Here is a 14,764-nt window from a genome sequence, read left to right on the forward strand (position 1 = left end):
GCTAAGCACGAAAGCAAAGCTGGGGTAAAAATGATTTTGGAATAATTCCTTCATTACCTTGCCATTCATTACCCTCTGCCCATCTACCCAACCCTGCCTGCAGCTTTCCAAGGCCTCAGGCAAAAGCCCTTTCTTTCCTGACCCTGCTACCTGCAACCTCCTTCTGCTGGAGGCACTGCAGAATGAAACAGGGAGGTGTCCCCAGGCAAAGCACCACCAAGCTTGCACTTCTCCTGTCCTGCCACAGCCCTACTCTACATGCAATACTGAATGGCTTTTTACCTTTGGTGGAGTGGTTGATGCTGTTGGGTGGAGGTGTGGCCACTTTCAGAGCCAGGCCGTAGGCCCCCTGGAACGAGTTGCTGTCCCGGATGAGGAATGTGCCCGGCTCCTTGTCCTTTAGGAGGGCAATGGCTGCTCAGGGAAAGAAGCAAAGGACATAGGTGAGCATATTCCGTATGCAGAAGCCCACCATTCTGCCAGGGCAGGATCAGCCAGTATAGTCAATGATGGTTCTGAGTTAGGGCCAACACGAAGCAGGCCCTGTGAAATTTTCTGATGTAAAGAAGGTTCCCACTGTATTCCTAACCCATTCATACACCCAGCAAAGCTAGCAGGCAAGGGGGCCTAAGGCTGAAGGAAGCAATCAGCATTTTCCCACTGGCCATGAAGGAGGAACACTAAGCCTTGCCCATGAAAATCTGGAGCCAAGTACCATGTAGCCACCTGTTTGGTTTGCTGCGCCGCCTGCAAAAGGACTGACACAGACTTCACATAGGAGTGTGTGAAAGCTAGACTTTCAGGTCAGCACACCTGAGGATCCCAACTCCTCTAAAGCAGGGGTGCTTAACCCTCTTTCAGCCCAAGGGCCACATGCAGTTTTGGTGCCGCATTCATAGAAACAGAAACTGAGCGAGTCAGAAGAGGCCTCCTGGGCTGTCTGGTCTGACCCCCCACTCCAGCCAGCTCTGCTCACAACATGCCTACCATTTGCATGTCTAGCCTGTCCTTGAACATCCTCACCGACGGGGCTTCAACCACCTCCCGTGGAAGCCCATTCCATACCACAGGGGTCCTAACTGTCAGGAAGTATTCCTTGGCATCCAAATTGAACCCCATCCATGAGGGCAGGGTGGGGCCAAAGGCAACGGCAACAAGGTTTTTGCCAAAACAGCAGCTCAGTTTAATTTAAATCTCTTTGTGCCAGTTATAAAGCCTTACAAGAGCTTTTCAGAATGGGGGAAGATGGCACAGAAACCAGGAAACCATGCAACAGTGGACAGTCAAAGGGAAGGGGATGGGGTACCCCATAGGTCAGATTGGACTACAGATTGGTCTGGTGGGCCTGAGGTTTAACACCCCTGCCCTAGGGCAGATGTAAAATACTGATGTTAGTCGAATCCCAGCCAAATCTAGCAAAACTATTTGCAAAAGATTACCTTGATCCCGGGACAAATTAGGCTTGTACCAGAACTTTGATGTATCTTGGACAAATTTGACACTGGCCTGGTTCTGTTGCTGTGCAACTGGAAGGAAGGAAAATGTAAGTTAGTTTTCGCTCCAGGAGGCTAACAGGCCAAAGTGCCTGGAACGTGTTATGGGGGCAACATCAGTATAATACAAAGTCTTTTTGCAGTGCTTCTACAGGGTGTTCAAAATCTTTCGTGTACATTCTCTCCATGATTTTTACCCTAATCCTGCAGGGGAGACTGATATTATATTAGGGAAGCTTGGTGAAATATGTGTACAATGTTCTAGGTTCAGGCTTCTGATTAAAAGGATCTCAAGTCACAGGGTCACGGGCTGTTTTAGTGTTGGACTGTCGTGCTAAGCACACCAACCAACCAACCACCTTCTCCAGGTGGGTGACACAATAAGCCACAGCCTGGAACTTAAATAGGTCAGCATAGACTGGTCTTCCCCAACTAGCTGGAGGCGTGATGGAAACTGCAGAGAAGAGAACCTTCGGGCTGTAGGCAATATAGGTATGTAACAAACAAACAAACAAACTGAAGTAGAAAACAAATTGGGGAAGGCTGAGTATCAATGTGCAGCATTGATAAAGTCTGTCTGTTTTCTGGGAGCCTAACAAAGACAAAATAGTAAACTGCAACAAAAATATTGCAGTAAAGATAGAGATAAAAACCTAGCTTCACAGCATGACTAAAAATATTCTATATGAAAACAGTGAGTTATAATTCAAAACTTTACATTCATAGATTTCAAAAGTTCTGAGAGAATTTTAAAATTGTCAGTTGCTTGAACAATTCTGCCATTCCGCTGAAGGAATTGGATTGACAGGGGCCTCTTTTCTACCTGATGTACCAGTTGAACAGATAGTGTGTATTAAAAGCAAACTGGCAGGAATTTCCAAATTATTCACTATGACCGCCATCTAACTGCCACAACTCATGGAAAGAGGGCCGTCGCACCTTGGTTTCCTATGTGAGATCAGTTTGGGGACATTCAAGGCAGCCTCAGAGAAATTAAGGACTGCAGCCATGCCATGGGTCCTTCGGGAGGTGGAGCAAAGTAAAAGTACGAAGCTCAACTTGTATCCTCCCCCTCAACTGAATTGAATACCAATTCTCAAAGCAGAGCTGTTACCTAGGCCAGGTGTGCTTCCATCAGGTACTCCAGGAGCAAAGGTGACATGGTGAGCAGAGCCAGGGCTACGGCCAGGTGGAGAGCCCCTCTCCCAGTTTCTGGTTGCCAGAATGTGATGCTTCTCAGGCAGCGGAGGCTGCGGCAGCTCACAGAGTCGGTCCCGGCTGGAGGGGCTGCCCTCTACCCCCGTGTAGTAGGCTGTGGCGATAGGGAAGGCTGGGGTTGGTGAGCCTTGCGTGTCAGCAAAGCTGCATCCGGCAGCCGGCGACTGGATGCTGACTGGGCAGAGCCCAAGGGAGGGGTTGCTGTTGGGGTGGTGAAGAAGAGTGCTTGTCTCAGGTTCAGTCCTCTCGCTGGGAGGCCGGCTGTTGTAGCCAACAGGGATCTGAGGCGAGGCCGGGGCGCTGGACACAGCCCTGCAGCCAGGAAGGGGCTGGCTGGGGCAGGAAACACCGGAGCTGCTCCTCTGGGCTGGTCTTTCCATGACAGGACTGAGCTGATGCCCTGCAGCGCCTTCTGGGGGTAACTCCTGGGAGACCACCGTGGCACGAGGGCTGGATCTTTCTGAGACGTTCTGCTGCAGTTGGCCCTCTGGAAAGACCCCACACTTAGCTGTGGGCGAGGAGGCGAGGTGCAGCGGGCTGGCCACACAGAGGGTGCGGGAGCAGGGCTGTGGCAGCGGGAGGCCTAGACTCAGGGATGCTCCATTAGCTTGTGGCCTGAAGGAGGGGAGGTGGGTGAAGGCCTGCATCGGGGAGAGAACCTGCGTGGGGCTGCTTGACAAAGCCATCTTCTCTGGGCCTCTCTTCCAGCCAGAAGAAGCCAGCTGCTCCGGGCTTGATGGGTGCAGGCTTTCAGGAGGGCTGCTGGCCTTGTTGCTGTGCTTGAAGATTCCAGGGCTGTGTGGCAGCAAGCATGCAGTTAGGAAATCCACAGAAAGAGACAGAACAGGAATGTAGGACACTGCTTTATACTGAATCAGAACAGGGGGCTATCTAGCCCAACCCGGACTGGCAGCAGCTCTCTGGGGTTTCATGCAGAAGACTTTCCCAGCCATCCCTGGAGGGGCCAGGGCCTGAACTTGGGGCATGTGCTCTGCTGCTGAGCCACATCTCTTGTCCTAAAAGATGTGGCAAAATATGGGCATTCATATCTAAAAAAAACTTTACGCACCCAACTTACCACCACAGAAAGTTACCAAGTTTTGTACTGCCCTCAAGATCACTCAAAGTCCACTCCCCACAAAAATGTGAACAAAATGTATTAGCCCACAAACATGCCAGTGTTCCCTGCTTTGTTTCCTGGAGGCAGTGCTTAACTTGCCACAAGCAAGCAGATTCTTATAGGTTTGCTATAGAAAGACACACACACACACGGGTAGAGAGAGAGAGGGAAAAAACAACTCCCTGGGCACCCACCTGTCACTGCTGAATACTGGGCTGCTGGTGTGCACTGGTAAGGGGGAGCCAGACATGTCTGCACTAGCAGCTCGTGCTTCTTGCCGCTGTTGCTGCAGGGGCCTCAGAGCATCTTGCCGGGGCCCAGCATCTCTGCAGTCTTGCATCTCTACTGAAGGGAAAGGGAAAGGGAAAGGGAAAGGGAAAGGGAAAGGGAAAGGGAAAGGGAAAAGGAAAAGGAGAAGCAAACTTACAGGGTCAGCCAGGACACACCCAAGTCAATGGAACTATGCTGACCTAGTCAAATGGATTGGCCCCCAGATTTTGGGACCTTGGACAACAGATCTTCCAAGGAATGTTTTGATCATATCCCTGCTGCGCCCAGTATCGTGGCAGCAGAGGCCCAGGTAGCTGAAAGATTATGTGGAACTCCTTGGGCTCCTCTAATAGCATGGTGCAGTGGTCAGAGTTTCAGATCACAACTGGGGAGAGCCAAGTTCAGACTCCCATTTGGCCTCCAAGGTCAGCAGGTGAACCTTGGGCTACTCACTCCTCTCTCAGCATAACTTGGCTTGGAGGACAGTTGTGAAGATAAAATTTGAAGGGGACTGGGGTTGTGTGCATCACCTTCAACTCCTACTTGGATGAAGGCAGAACAGGAATGTAATGAACAAAGGATATTTGAGTAGTTAGTCCCACTCCCCAGAAAATTCTGGGGTCTGCAGTTCACTAAAGAGGAAGCAAAGAACCTGCCAGAGACAATTCTCAGCACCCTCACCAAACTGCAATCCTCAGGATTGTTTCGGGGAAGTGATGAAATTAAAACAGAATAAACCTGAGATGTTCCTAATCCAGATGATAAATTGAGTTGTTTAGGGGTTGGTTTTTGGGTTTAGCTCCTAAACAAGTGAGTGATCTGGGTTTGGATGTTGCAGGAGTGGATTGTGGTTGTGGAGTAAAAAGAGCAGAGTTGGTTTGCTCTCCATGACAAACCATCAATTTTTCAACCCATGGATGGCCATTACATGCAAACCAGGTCATAGCCTAGGACAGAGGATCTCCCTGAGCCCTTCCTCTGACTGAATAGGGCATCTTCGACATGCAGAGCATGTGTGTTGGACTACAATCCTTTCATTCTTGGCCAGCTTGCACACACTGGCCACAGAGGATGGGATCTACAGTGCAACCTGTCTGCCAGGCACCTACTTGGGGAAGACTGCACTGATTTATGCTCCATGACCATCTGGCAACGAAGGCTCTTGCTCACTCGGCCCTGGACTCTCCCTAGTACAATGGACTCCATCCCTGGGTCCTCTCTGGTCCCATGATGCAACACCTATGACCACTGGGCATGACAGCCTTGAGAAATGGGGCTCTGGAAACTCTATGGAGGCTGCTGCCTTGTCTGGGTTGCCTCCCCCAGTACTGTCTTGGAAACACAGAGCCCTTTGCACCAGTCACTCACCATGAGGTCTTTCGGAGGGCGCCGGCAGGAGGTATCCATTGCTGCCTTCAGGGGGCTCACAGCCATGCTTCCTGGCTGGAGGATATAGTGGGCTGGTTGGGGGCATGGAGCCTGAGTGGGGAGACCCCATGTATCCAGAGACGTAAGGAGGCATGCAGGGCTTGACCGGGGCTCTGCCATAGGCATATGATGGCACTGGAGGGTAGGCTGGGCTGTAGCGTGGGTAAGGATATGCCTCGCTGTTCTCGTCTGTTACCTTGGACCTCTGGTGGGCCTGGTAGCTGTGGCCTGTGTGCATGGTCACCATCTTGGGCTCAAAGTTAAAGGCTTGCTGCTGCCCATGCGACAAGTGGGGGTGCCCATAGGGGACTGGCATCAGAAGTGGCATGGGCTGCCCACTCCGGTGGAGGGGATGATGGAGCAGGGGTGGCCTCATGTTCTCCACCCCCCACAGATCTGGTTCCCGGTTCAGTCGCAGGCTGTAGAAGGAAGCTGTGGGCAACCTGGCATCTTCACGGGCTACCTCTTGGCAGTCTTGGCAGGGGCATAAATATGTGGGGGGGTCCTCCAAGATCAGCAACTCCTCGTGCTCCTGCTGGCTGGGACTGTGCAGGGGCGGTGGCGGGGGTGGCGGCGGCTCGTGGCTGAATGGGTAGGAGTGGGGCTGAATGCCCTCAGAAAGAGAGCGAAACACACGCCTTTTCTCCTCGTAGCCTTCAGGATGCATGTGGGAGTGCCCACCATTATAGATTGCCTGTCGGCGCTCCAGAGAGCCATCTTGCCTATAGTAGACCATGTTATGAGGCCTCTCGGGGCTGTGGGAGCGGTAACCGAGGCGACAGGAACAATGCCGGGCCAGGCCTGAGCGCTGGGTTTGGTAGGAAAAAGGGGTGGCTGGTTGACTCATATCTGAAAGCTCATCTTCCAAAATGGCCGTCTCTCTTTCCTTGGTGACGGAGGGGGAGAGCGAATGAGAACCATTCGCCTCACTGGACTGCCGAGTTTGGACACCAAATCCACCCAGGAGCCGGTCCAGCTCTTCCTTCTCCGCAGCAGTGGGCTGCAGCCTGGATGGTGGTGTGTTGTCGTCGGCCTTCTCAGTCAGCATGGAGGAATGCCCTGAGTCGCTGCTGATGGACAGGAGGCGCCCACCTTGCTGCGGAGGGGACTCTGGACTGCTTGGGCTGCCGTTGACAGAGGAGAAGCTGCTCAGGTCACCTTTCTTTTTAATTCTGGCATACAGGCTTCCATCAAGGGGCCCCCGGGTGTGTAAGACATCTGCAAAGGAGAAGTGGGGGCACTGCTCAGAAGGAACACAGAGACTGCAGAGCAGCACAGATGGCCTGGAATATCTCCACTAGGCAGCTAGTCCACACCTGCACCAATGTAACCTGAGCATATGCTTTGGTGTAAGGATGGTGAATTCCTGCATTCTTCAGTGAAGAATTCCTGTATTCTAGTCTCCAGCCAGTGGACCTGGACCAGAATGACATTCAACCACAGATGTGGCGAGAAGGTAGATTTCAAGATGTTTGGGACTCCAGTTTCTAGAAGTTCTTGGCAGCACTGCCAATACTCAGGAATGCTAGCAGGTGAAATCCAAAACAGCTGACATCTGGAGATCTCATTTGTGCCCACACCTGTTCTATCACATAAACCAACTCCCTTGCACTCCATAAAAAACCTAGCACCCTCTAGCTTGGAAAGGATCAAGGAATTCATTATATCGTGACTATTGTTTTAATCACAGAGGCAGCTTTTAAACTGTTTTAAGAAATGACTGATTGGACATGGCAAGGAAATGATGTGCAAATTAATAAACATACACATACTTCTTTAAAATTTTAGACAGAAAAATGGCTCTGCTGGCTGTGGGATGCTGGGAGTTACAGGCCTTTTTCCTGTCTAGACATGGAAGGGATTGTCCTCTTAAAGACTATACTATAGCATTAAGTGAACCATTTGACATTTATTCAGGTTTAGTCCAGCAGAGGAAAACAGTTTACTGGTACACACACAGATCTGACAGACCATGACTCATCCACACCTTAATCTAACTAGCATCATGCTCCATCCTCAAAATACATGACACTTTTTCCTTCATAAAACCCACATTCCAGAAAACAGCCCTCTTTCTCCAAGCATTAGTTGTTGCCAGAAGGAGGGGGAAGTTTTACTTTATCCTGTTGAGAGTTTTTCTGGTATCTGACGCAGACAAGCCAACTATTAAACTGCATTTGATTATTCCCTCTGCTATTTTATTTATTTTAGTTCTTAATGAGTTTACTTTAAGTGGACATTAGGAGGAAACTATAATTAGGTGAGACTGAGCAAAAGCCAGCTGTTTAGATTGCAGCTCCGGGAAGCAAAAAAGTCACTACAGCCTAGACTCATGTGCATATATGTGGGGAGGGGGGGTGGTTAGGATATCCATTAGAGAAGGGCAGCCGCAAACTTTGAAATACCAAACTCTTTTTTAAAAATAATGGTAAGGGAGAAGTATTGGAGCTTCCCCAGTGGTATGTCTAGCAGGCTGCTGCTGTTGAGTTCAGATGTGTGAACTGGACTGTAGCACAGTGCAGACTCAGCACAACTCTCAGTCATCCAACAACAGCATTCTCTGCTCTGGGGATCTGTCAAAAGTTCCAGAATAAAATGCTCAGCATTTCTAGCCACTGGCTGTACTGGCTGGGATGGGTCGGAGTTGCAGTCCAAACTGGAGAGCATCAGTCTGAGGAAGGCTGGCCTAAAACAACCTAGTCAAAATAAAATACAACCCCAGCACTAGCCACCCTTAGGTACAAGCAGGAGGTACGCCTAGCTTGTGCTTGAAAGCAGAACACATTCTATGAGAGGACAACCAAAATTCCGCACAAAGACAATGTTCTTCAATTTGCATGAACTATACTAATGCACACCCAAGTGCTTAATTTGCATAATGTGCTTCTACTCATAAAGCCAGGAAGATTAGAGTTAGCCGTAACTTCTAGGATGTCCTACTGAGCTCCACTTTTCTCACGTTCCCCTCTAGCTTTGGCTAGATAATGGTCAGAACCTTGTTTCAAAACTGTTTCTGTAAAGAGATAGAAACTTGGGAAACAGAGGTCCTCGGGATGCTTGATTCTTCACCCAGTGCTATTTGCCCCATCCCCACCCCTGCTGTACTTATGCAGAATTATGGAGCACACACAGTCTTGCCAATATGACATGGCAACCTGACCCAAGCACTATGACAAGCCTGTAGACACGCCTCACTGGGACTGAGTCCTACATACCTTCCAAGCTGTCTTCGTGGTGAAGGTTGAAGTTCTCATAGGAGTCCCAACGGACTATAGGATCAGAGATACTGTAATCTACTGCAACAGCAGCATTGTTCCTGTAGGTCTCCCGGCCTGTGGAAAGAGTCAGAAATGCCAGCACTGAAAGGAATCAGCCCACTCTGCCACATCCTGGACCAAATTACCTACTTCACTTTCACAGCCCACACGAGGAAACCAGTGGTTACACATCACTGTCACCTGTCAACAAACTTACAGGGGGGTTATGTGCAAATGGGATTATGTGACCCCAAATGTTGGCTACAGTCACCCAAACGTAGTGTTTCTCTCAGCCCTGCACCCCAGCTGACTGTGGCTGATGCCTGCCATTTTAATCCTCCCACTAAGAGCCAGAGGGCCTGAAAAAGGATGGCTTGAGAACAATGCTACATTGGGGCCTCAGTGGTATGGTGGGGAAATTAAAATGGTAGGTTTCACCTGTGACACTAGCATGGTAAACATACTAATGATTTTTAGCTATCGCAAACTCTAGTCACCTAAATATAATTTTTAACAGATGGTACAGAAATTCCAGAAATAAAGGTTCATATGCTCTATCTGTAAAAGTCTAGTGGTCTGTTTGAAAGCCAATTCCTGCAACCTTGCATGGGATTTTAGAAGCAAAATGGTGTGGACCCACCAGTGCCTGAATGGAAGCGCACCAGGAACTGGTCTGAGATTCCCCACTGGAAATTGTCATAGTTTGAAAGGAAGATTTCCCCAAGACTTCTCTTTGAAGACATGGTGGGCATGTCGTGAGCGGAGCTGGCTGGAGCCAGGGGTCAGACTAGATGGTCTGGGAGGCCCCTTCTGACTCGCTCTGTTTCTATGTTTCTAAAAGAATATCAGGTCCCATTGTCCCATGAGGGAAATGTGAGTAAAAACTAGGTTGCTATGGTTTTCATTCCACAGGAATGAAGCTTCTAGTCCAGGCTCAGCCTGTGGTTTTGCCTGTCTTCTTGCGGTTTTCATTTTTGTTCAATACTCCTACCCTCCCCCATTTTCTGCCTTTTTTTTCAATAAAGGAATATGCATAGCTTTGACTACAATAGGGAATGGAAGTCCAGAGAGCTTATAGTAGGAGGAAAGGTTTTGATCCAAGTTGGCAGAAAATGATTTCCTCATTCCCCCTGCTCACCACTGCCAATATTTGCAGGCCAAAGGAGATTCTATTCATCTGGCAAGCAAGGAGGATTACCCAGAAAATCCAGAGGACACGTACATACAAAAAAAAAAAGTGCCAGTACACCTTAAGATGCTTCCCAACATCACACTATTGCTCTGGCAGAAGCTGTGGCCCCGCCAGTCCAAACTCAACTCATTGTCCAACTCTTGTGGCCTTCCAGATGCATGATAAGCCCCTTTGTTCTTTGAGTCTGAAGGCAGGATACATGGGCTTTGGCCCACATAGCCCCCTATCCAAGCTCTGGCCAGATCCAGACCTGCTTAGCTTTCATGCAGTTGCAACCTCAAGGGCCTTCAGAGCATGTCCTGGGACCTGGCTTCCCAGTGGCAAGGCAGAAATGTTCACGACAATGCACCTTTCTCCCTCCAACTCGGCCATCACCCACCTTTAATTTTCTCAGGGCTAGAAGAGAAGACAAATTCCACGCTTGCCTCAAAGGGGAACCGTTCATCTAGGGAGGGAAAGGAGAGGAAAATACGCCAACATGCTGGAATCCAAGAGTGATCACCTGTGCCATAGGCTATGTTCACGTAATTTCAATTTGAAAAGAATGCTCTTGGTTTACTGTTCTCACAGAAGAAGGAACACAGTTCTCCTCAAACCCAATCCACACAACAAGCCTGCAGCACTTCACACCTTTCGAACAGTTCCAGCTTCTTCCAAGCAATCTTGAGAATGCTGTTTGGTGAAGTGCTAAGAGGTTTTGACGTTAAGAACTACACAATTGCCAGGTTCTGTGGAAAGGTGAAAGGACAGTTCTGCTGCTATGTAATGTGAACATGCCCTGCAAGGAACCTTCTCTTCTGCTGTATTAGTAAGCATTTCCAGGGAAAACATAATCTAACTCTTCTAGAGGGCCTTTGAGATGGTCTGATTCCTTCCTAGCAGAAAGCAAAACTGAGAGCTCGAGAACATCCTCACATCTCTCACATCCCTTGCTGATAAAAGGCTGGAAAAAGGTACGTGTATATCAGAGGTGGGCAACACATGGCTTCCATGCAGCCTAGTTCCCCTCCATAGTGCAACCCCCAGCAACCCCTCCCCCCCACTGCATCTTTTTAAAAAGCAGTGGGTCAGTCTGAGCTTGTATGCGAGCTAAATTTTGTCCTTTTGGTGTTCTGTAGTCTTTGTAGCTAAGTTTAACTATTGATTCCATAGCTAAATGTAATGCTTTTGGTTTTCTGGCTGATTTTCATGGCAATCCAGTGGTCACCTCTTATTTAAAACTGGAAAGATGAGTGCCTTGTGTACAGCATAACACCCTGAAGAATGTACCCCATGGAGGAAGGTCCATGGGGCAAAATGGGCCCCAAGATAATCTCTTGAAGCTACCCACTTCTACTGTGCATAAAAGAGGTGCAGGCAATTCATCGCCCATGGGCTGCGTGTGAGAGCCCCACTTCTGTAGCTGGTTGGTGCGTTGTCAGGAGTGTAATTCTGCTTGGAAACAAAGCATGTTCCTTGTATTCTCTTTCTCTTCAGAACTGCTGTTTCTGCACAGAAACAGGGTTTGGGGTGGCTCTCCTCTGTGCCCTGTCTTTTCTGCAGAATGGGTCTCCCAGTTGATGGGCAGGTAGTTGGGGCCCTAATTTTCCTGGGAAACAAGGCACACACTCCCAACTGGATTCTAAGTGATACAGCTGAGGAAGGATTCTGTCACATGGATCACTCCATGAGGATATCTGACAAGTACTGTGGCACCTCCTGAAAAGATGTCCCAGCTCAGGATTAACCTTCATAGGCATGGCACTGGTTCTTGCTTACTGCATCTTTGTGCAGTGAGTCTTTGGGGGCCAGCACCCCCTTTGTTTGTGATTCTTTGCTTTCAGAAACAGGTCTCTGTCCTCACCTCTCCAGGCTTCATCCAGCTCATCTTTGCTAAACCAGAGTTGGGTGCTGTGGATGGTGCAAGTGTGGAATTGGACCCGGAACACAACATCCCTCTCAGTTCCTTGGAGCTGCTTATGGTAGCATTTCACCTGAGGGGTGAAGGGAAGGGGAGCAGACACAAAAGTTGCCACTGGGCACAGTTTTTCCCATCTGGCTTGCATATGTTTTCCCTTACCCCATGCCCCTCACACATACAATAAGAGCCTAGGGCAAGAGGGATCTGCCGAGGCACTGACAAATACACCACAGCGCTTCTGCACGCACCAGGACCCTGGCTCAGGAGCTGGCTCAAACAGATCTTGTATACATTTGAGCCACCTGGTTGTGGAATCAAGAAATATTGGAGAAAACAAGTTCAGCAGCTTGAAGGTGCTTGGTTATAAGTTCTCCTAATAACCAATAACACTATTTTATATGTGATTTGACGAACAAACACATGCAATATGGTATTCATTCTAAGTGTACTTTGTGCAATGGTATCGGAAGAAAACAATCCTTTAAAATTTCAATATGTTTAACATTTTAATGGTTGTATTGGTTATTGTTTTAGAGCAGTTTTGAGGCTATTGTGCTTTTTAATTGTAATTTCATTGGACAATTATAAGGGCATCTTCAAGTTGCACAGCATTTAAATTTAATAAATGGATAAATGAGTTTGCATGGATAGCTTTTTCTTTTTCTTCAAAAGGAGTGAAAGAATCCCCATTGTTTAGCATTTAGCACTGAAATTTACAAAGTTAAGAAAGCACATTTGGGATCTCTTAATAGTTAAATTATATCAATTTTAAAATAAAATATTAAACCAAACAGCTTCTTCTTCCTTGTTGGGGGACTGAATGAAAAATCCCACTCAGTTGCGGCAAGAATCTTCACACTGGTAATAGGTGGTGAATTGGTGCCCACACTTGGAACACATATGAAACCAGCCCCTGAAAGCCTTGAGCCCCAGAGAAGCCTGGCTAAGATGACAAAGGCACAATGCCCTCCCGCCCCTTGAGACCGGCAGCAGAGGCCCTCCTCCAGGAGCCTTCGGTGAGAGATGTCAGGAGGCAAAGTACCCGGAGGAGGGCCTTCTCTGTGGTGGCGCCCCATCTGTGGAATGCGCTCCCCAGAGAGGTCTGCCTGGAGCTGCCTTTATTCGTTTTTTGGCGCCAGGCCAAGACCTTTTTATTCAAACAGTATTTTAATCATGTTTAATATTTATATATTTTATTATGCAGCCAGTGTGTTTCCAGGTTTTAATTGTAATTGTTTTATTTGTTACTTCTGTGAGCCATCCCGAGGCTATGTAGCAAGGGGATGGCATATAAAAACTTTAAATAATAAATAAATGGCTCCCTTTGATCATTTTTGTGGCCCCTGTCACTCCTACCGTCACCAAATTTGTTGTGATAAGAAAATAGCTGGGAGTGGCAGCAAAGGAGAGTCCATTTTTCTGTGCTCTCACCACAGAGGCTTCCCACGCTTGCCCTGGGCCATGCACACCGGGGCCTGCCTCCAGCTCCTCTGCTCTGGAGCATAACAAAAAAGACGCTGTGGGGATGCAGAATCCATACTGTGCAATGTACAGAGGCCACAAAAATAGATGGCATAATATACATTGATATTACTGTGATGTATTTATTTATTTAAAAGTGACACAATGCCACTGTGTGACATGTTGCTTCCATGCCCCCATTGCCTATAGCTTTTTATGTGAGGGGGGGCAGGGGAACAAAGATCATGGCAATGTCATACTGTGCCCTGTATAATATGACACTGGGAAGAGCTGAAGGTCAGTGGAAGGCCACCTGCTTTGCCCACAGAAGCTCCCCATCTCAGTGCCCAGCATCTCCAGGTCAGACTCATACAGAGTCCTCCTGGCTGGTTCCTGTTGATGGACCAAGGCTCCGACACAATAGAAGGTGACTTCCTATGTTCTGACATGCTACCAGGAAGAGGAAAGGAAAGAAACATGTCATGATGTTAGCTCCGTATTTCTACTCTGAGCTGCTGTCAGCACTCACCATGACGTCCCCTTTCAAGAGCAAGGCTGGCTCCAGAGAGATGCAGACTTTCTGAGTCCCGCTGGCTCCGTGGAGGCTGCTGCAAGACACAGAGCAACACAAACAGAGATGGGCTTCTCCGATCAGGATACTGGTCCGGAGCCCAGAAAAGCCCACAGGCTTTTGTCCCAGAAAGAACCAAGTCATACGCACTAGATCCCAGAGGTGTAGACCAGCTGCATGGACTGGTAGATCTTCAGGAACGGTTGATAACCTAGCATAGGAAAGGAAGCTCATACACATTACTATCACACATTGAAAGTTCAGTTCACTGGCCCCAGCAAGGAAGCATGCAGAGGGATTCAAGGAAATTCTACCATGGGAAATAAGAAACAGAATAGTGCACGCAATCATGGGCAACATATTTGCAAAAACAAGGGTGGGCTTGTGCTCCAATTTCCAAAAGGAACATGGGCACATGTTTTTGAAGGTACCCATGGTACAGAATCTCAGTTCTGGCCCCAGCAGCAAATTTCACACACAGAGCATGTGAAATGCACAAAAACACGATGTGCAAAAAATATGCCTGGCTTGCACAAGGGAGGTGGTGGATTTCGTGACACCATTGTGCATCCTTTGAGCACTTACCTCCTCCAGCCTCAAAAGCAGGGATAGCCGGGAGCAGGACGTGATGCAGAAAGAGGGTGTTGCTGTTCATCTTGATTGTGCCCGAGAGTAGCCCACTGAAATAATGGATGTACCTGTCCACAGAGAACAGAGAGGGGTCAGTCACAAGCTCTTTGGGCAGGGGTGGGCCAATGGTGTCCACAACATCCATCATCCCTTGCCTCAGGTATTTCAGTTGGGGGCAGACAAGTGGTGCAAAATTATCTGCAGGCCCACTCCTGTCTTAGGGG

At 48.6% G+C, this 14,764-nt stretch overlaps 1 protein-coding gene across 10 annotated transcripts in view; it reads right to left on the reverse strand.

Moving 5' to 3' along the window:
* TNS2 (tensin 2) overlaps positions 1-14,764 on the reverse strand; it is a 143,145-nt gene that overhangs the window by 16,687 nt on the left and 111,694 nt on the right. For 9 of the 10 annotated variants that reach the window (XM_044443337.1, XM_044443332.1, XM_044443338.1 and 6 more), the window contains 11 exons: positions 14,496-14,608; positions 14,061-14,121; positions 13,869-13,947; positions 11,822-11,951; positions 10,358-10,423; positions 8,745-8,861; positions 5,470-6,747; positions 4,026-4,173; positions 2,608-3,506; positions 1,440-1,526; positions 283-414 (listed from right to left, as the gene is read on the reverse strand). In XM_044443337.1, the coding sequence (XP_044299272.1) occupies positions 283-414; positions 1,440-1,526; positions 2,608-3,506; positions 4,026-4,173; positions 5,470-6,747; positions 8,745-8,861; positions 10,358-10,423; positions 11,822-11,951; positions 13,869-13,947; positions 14,061-14,121; positions 14,496-14,608 (3,110 nt within the window). The remainder of the gene's footprint in view (positions 1-282; positions 415-1,439; positions 1,527-2,607; positions 3,507-4,025; positions 4,174-5,469; positions 6,748-8,744; positions 8,862-10,357; positions 10,424-11,821; positions 11,952-13,868; positions 13,948-14,060; positions 14,122-14,495; positions 14,609-14,764) is intronic. The other variant, XM_044443335.1, reaches the window with a different exon arrangement.

The sequence above is a fragment of the Varanus komodoensis genome, unplaced genomic scaffold (genome assembly GCF_004798865.1).
Source record: "Varanus komodoensis strain SLA01 unplaced genomic scaffold, ASM479886v1 scaffold41, whole genome shotgun sequence".
NCBI lineage: Eukaryota > Metazoa > Chordata > Lepidosauria > Squamata > Varanidae > Varanus > Varanus komodoensis.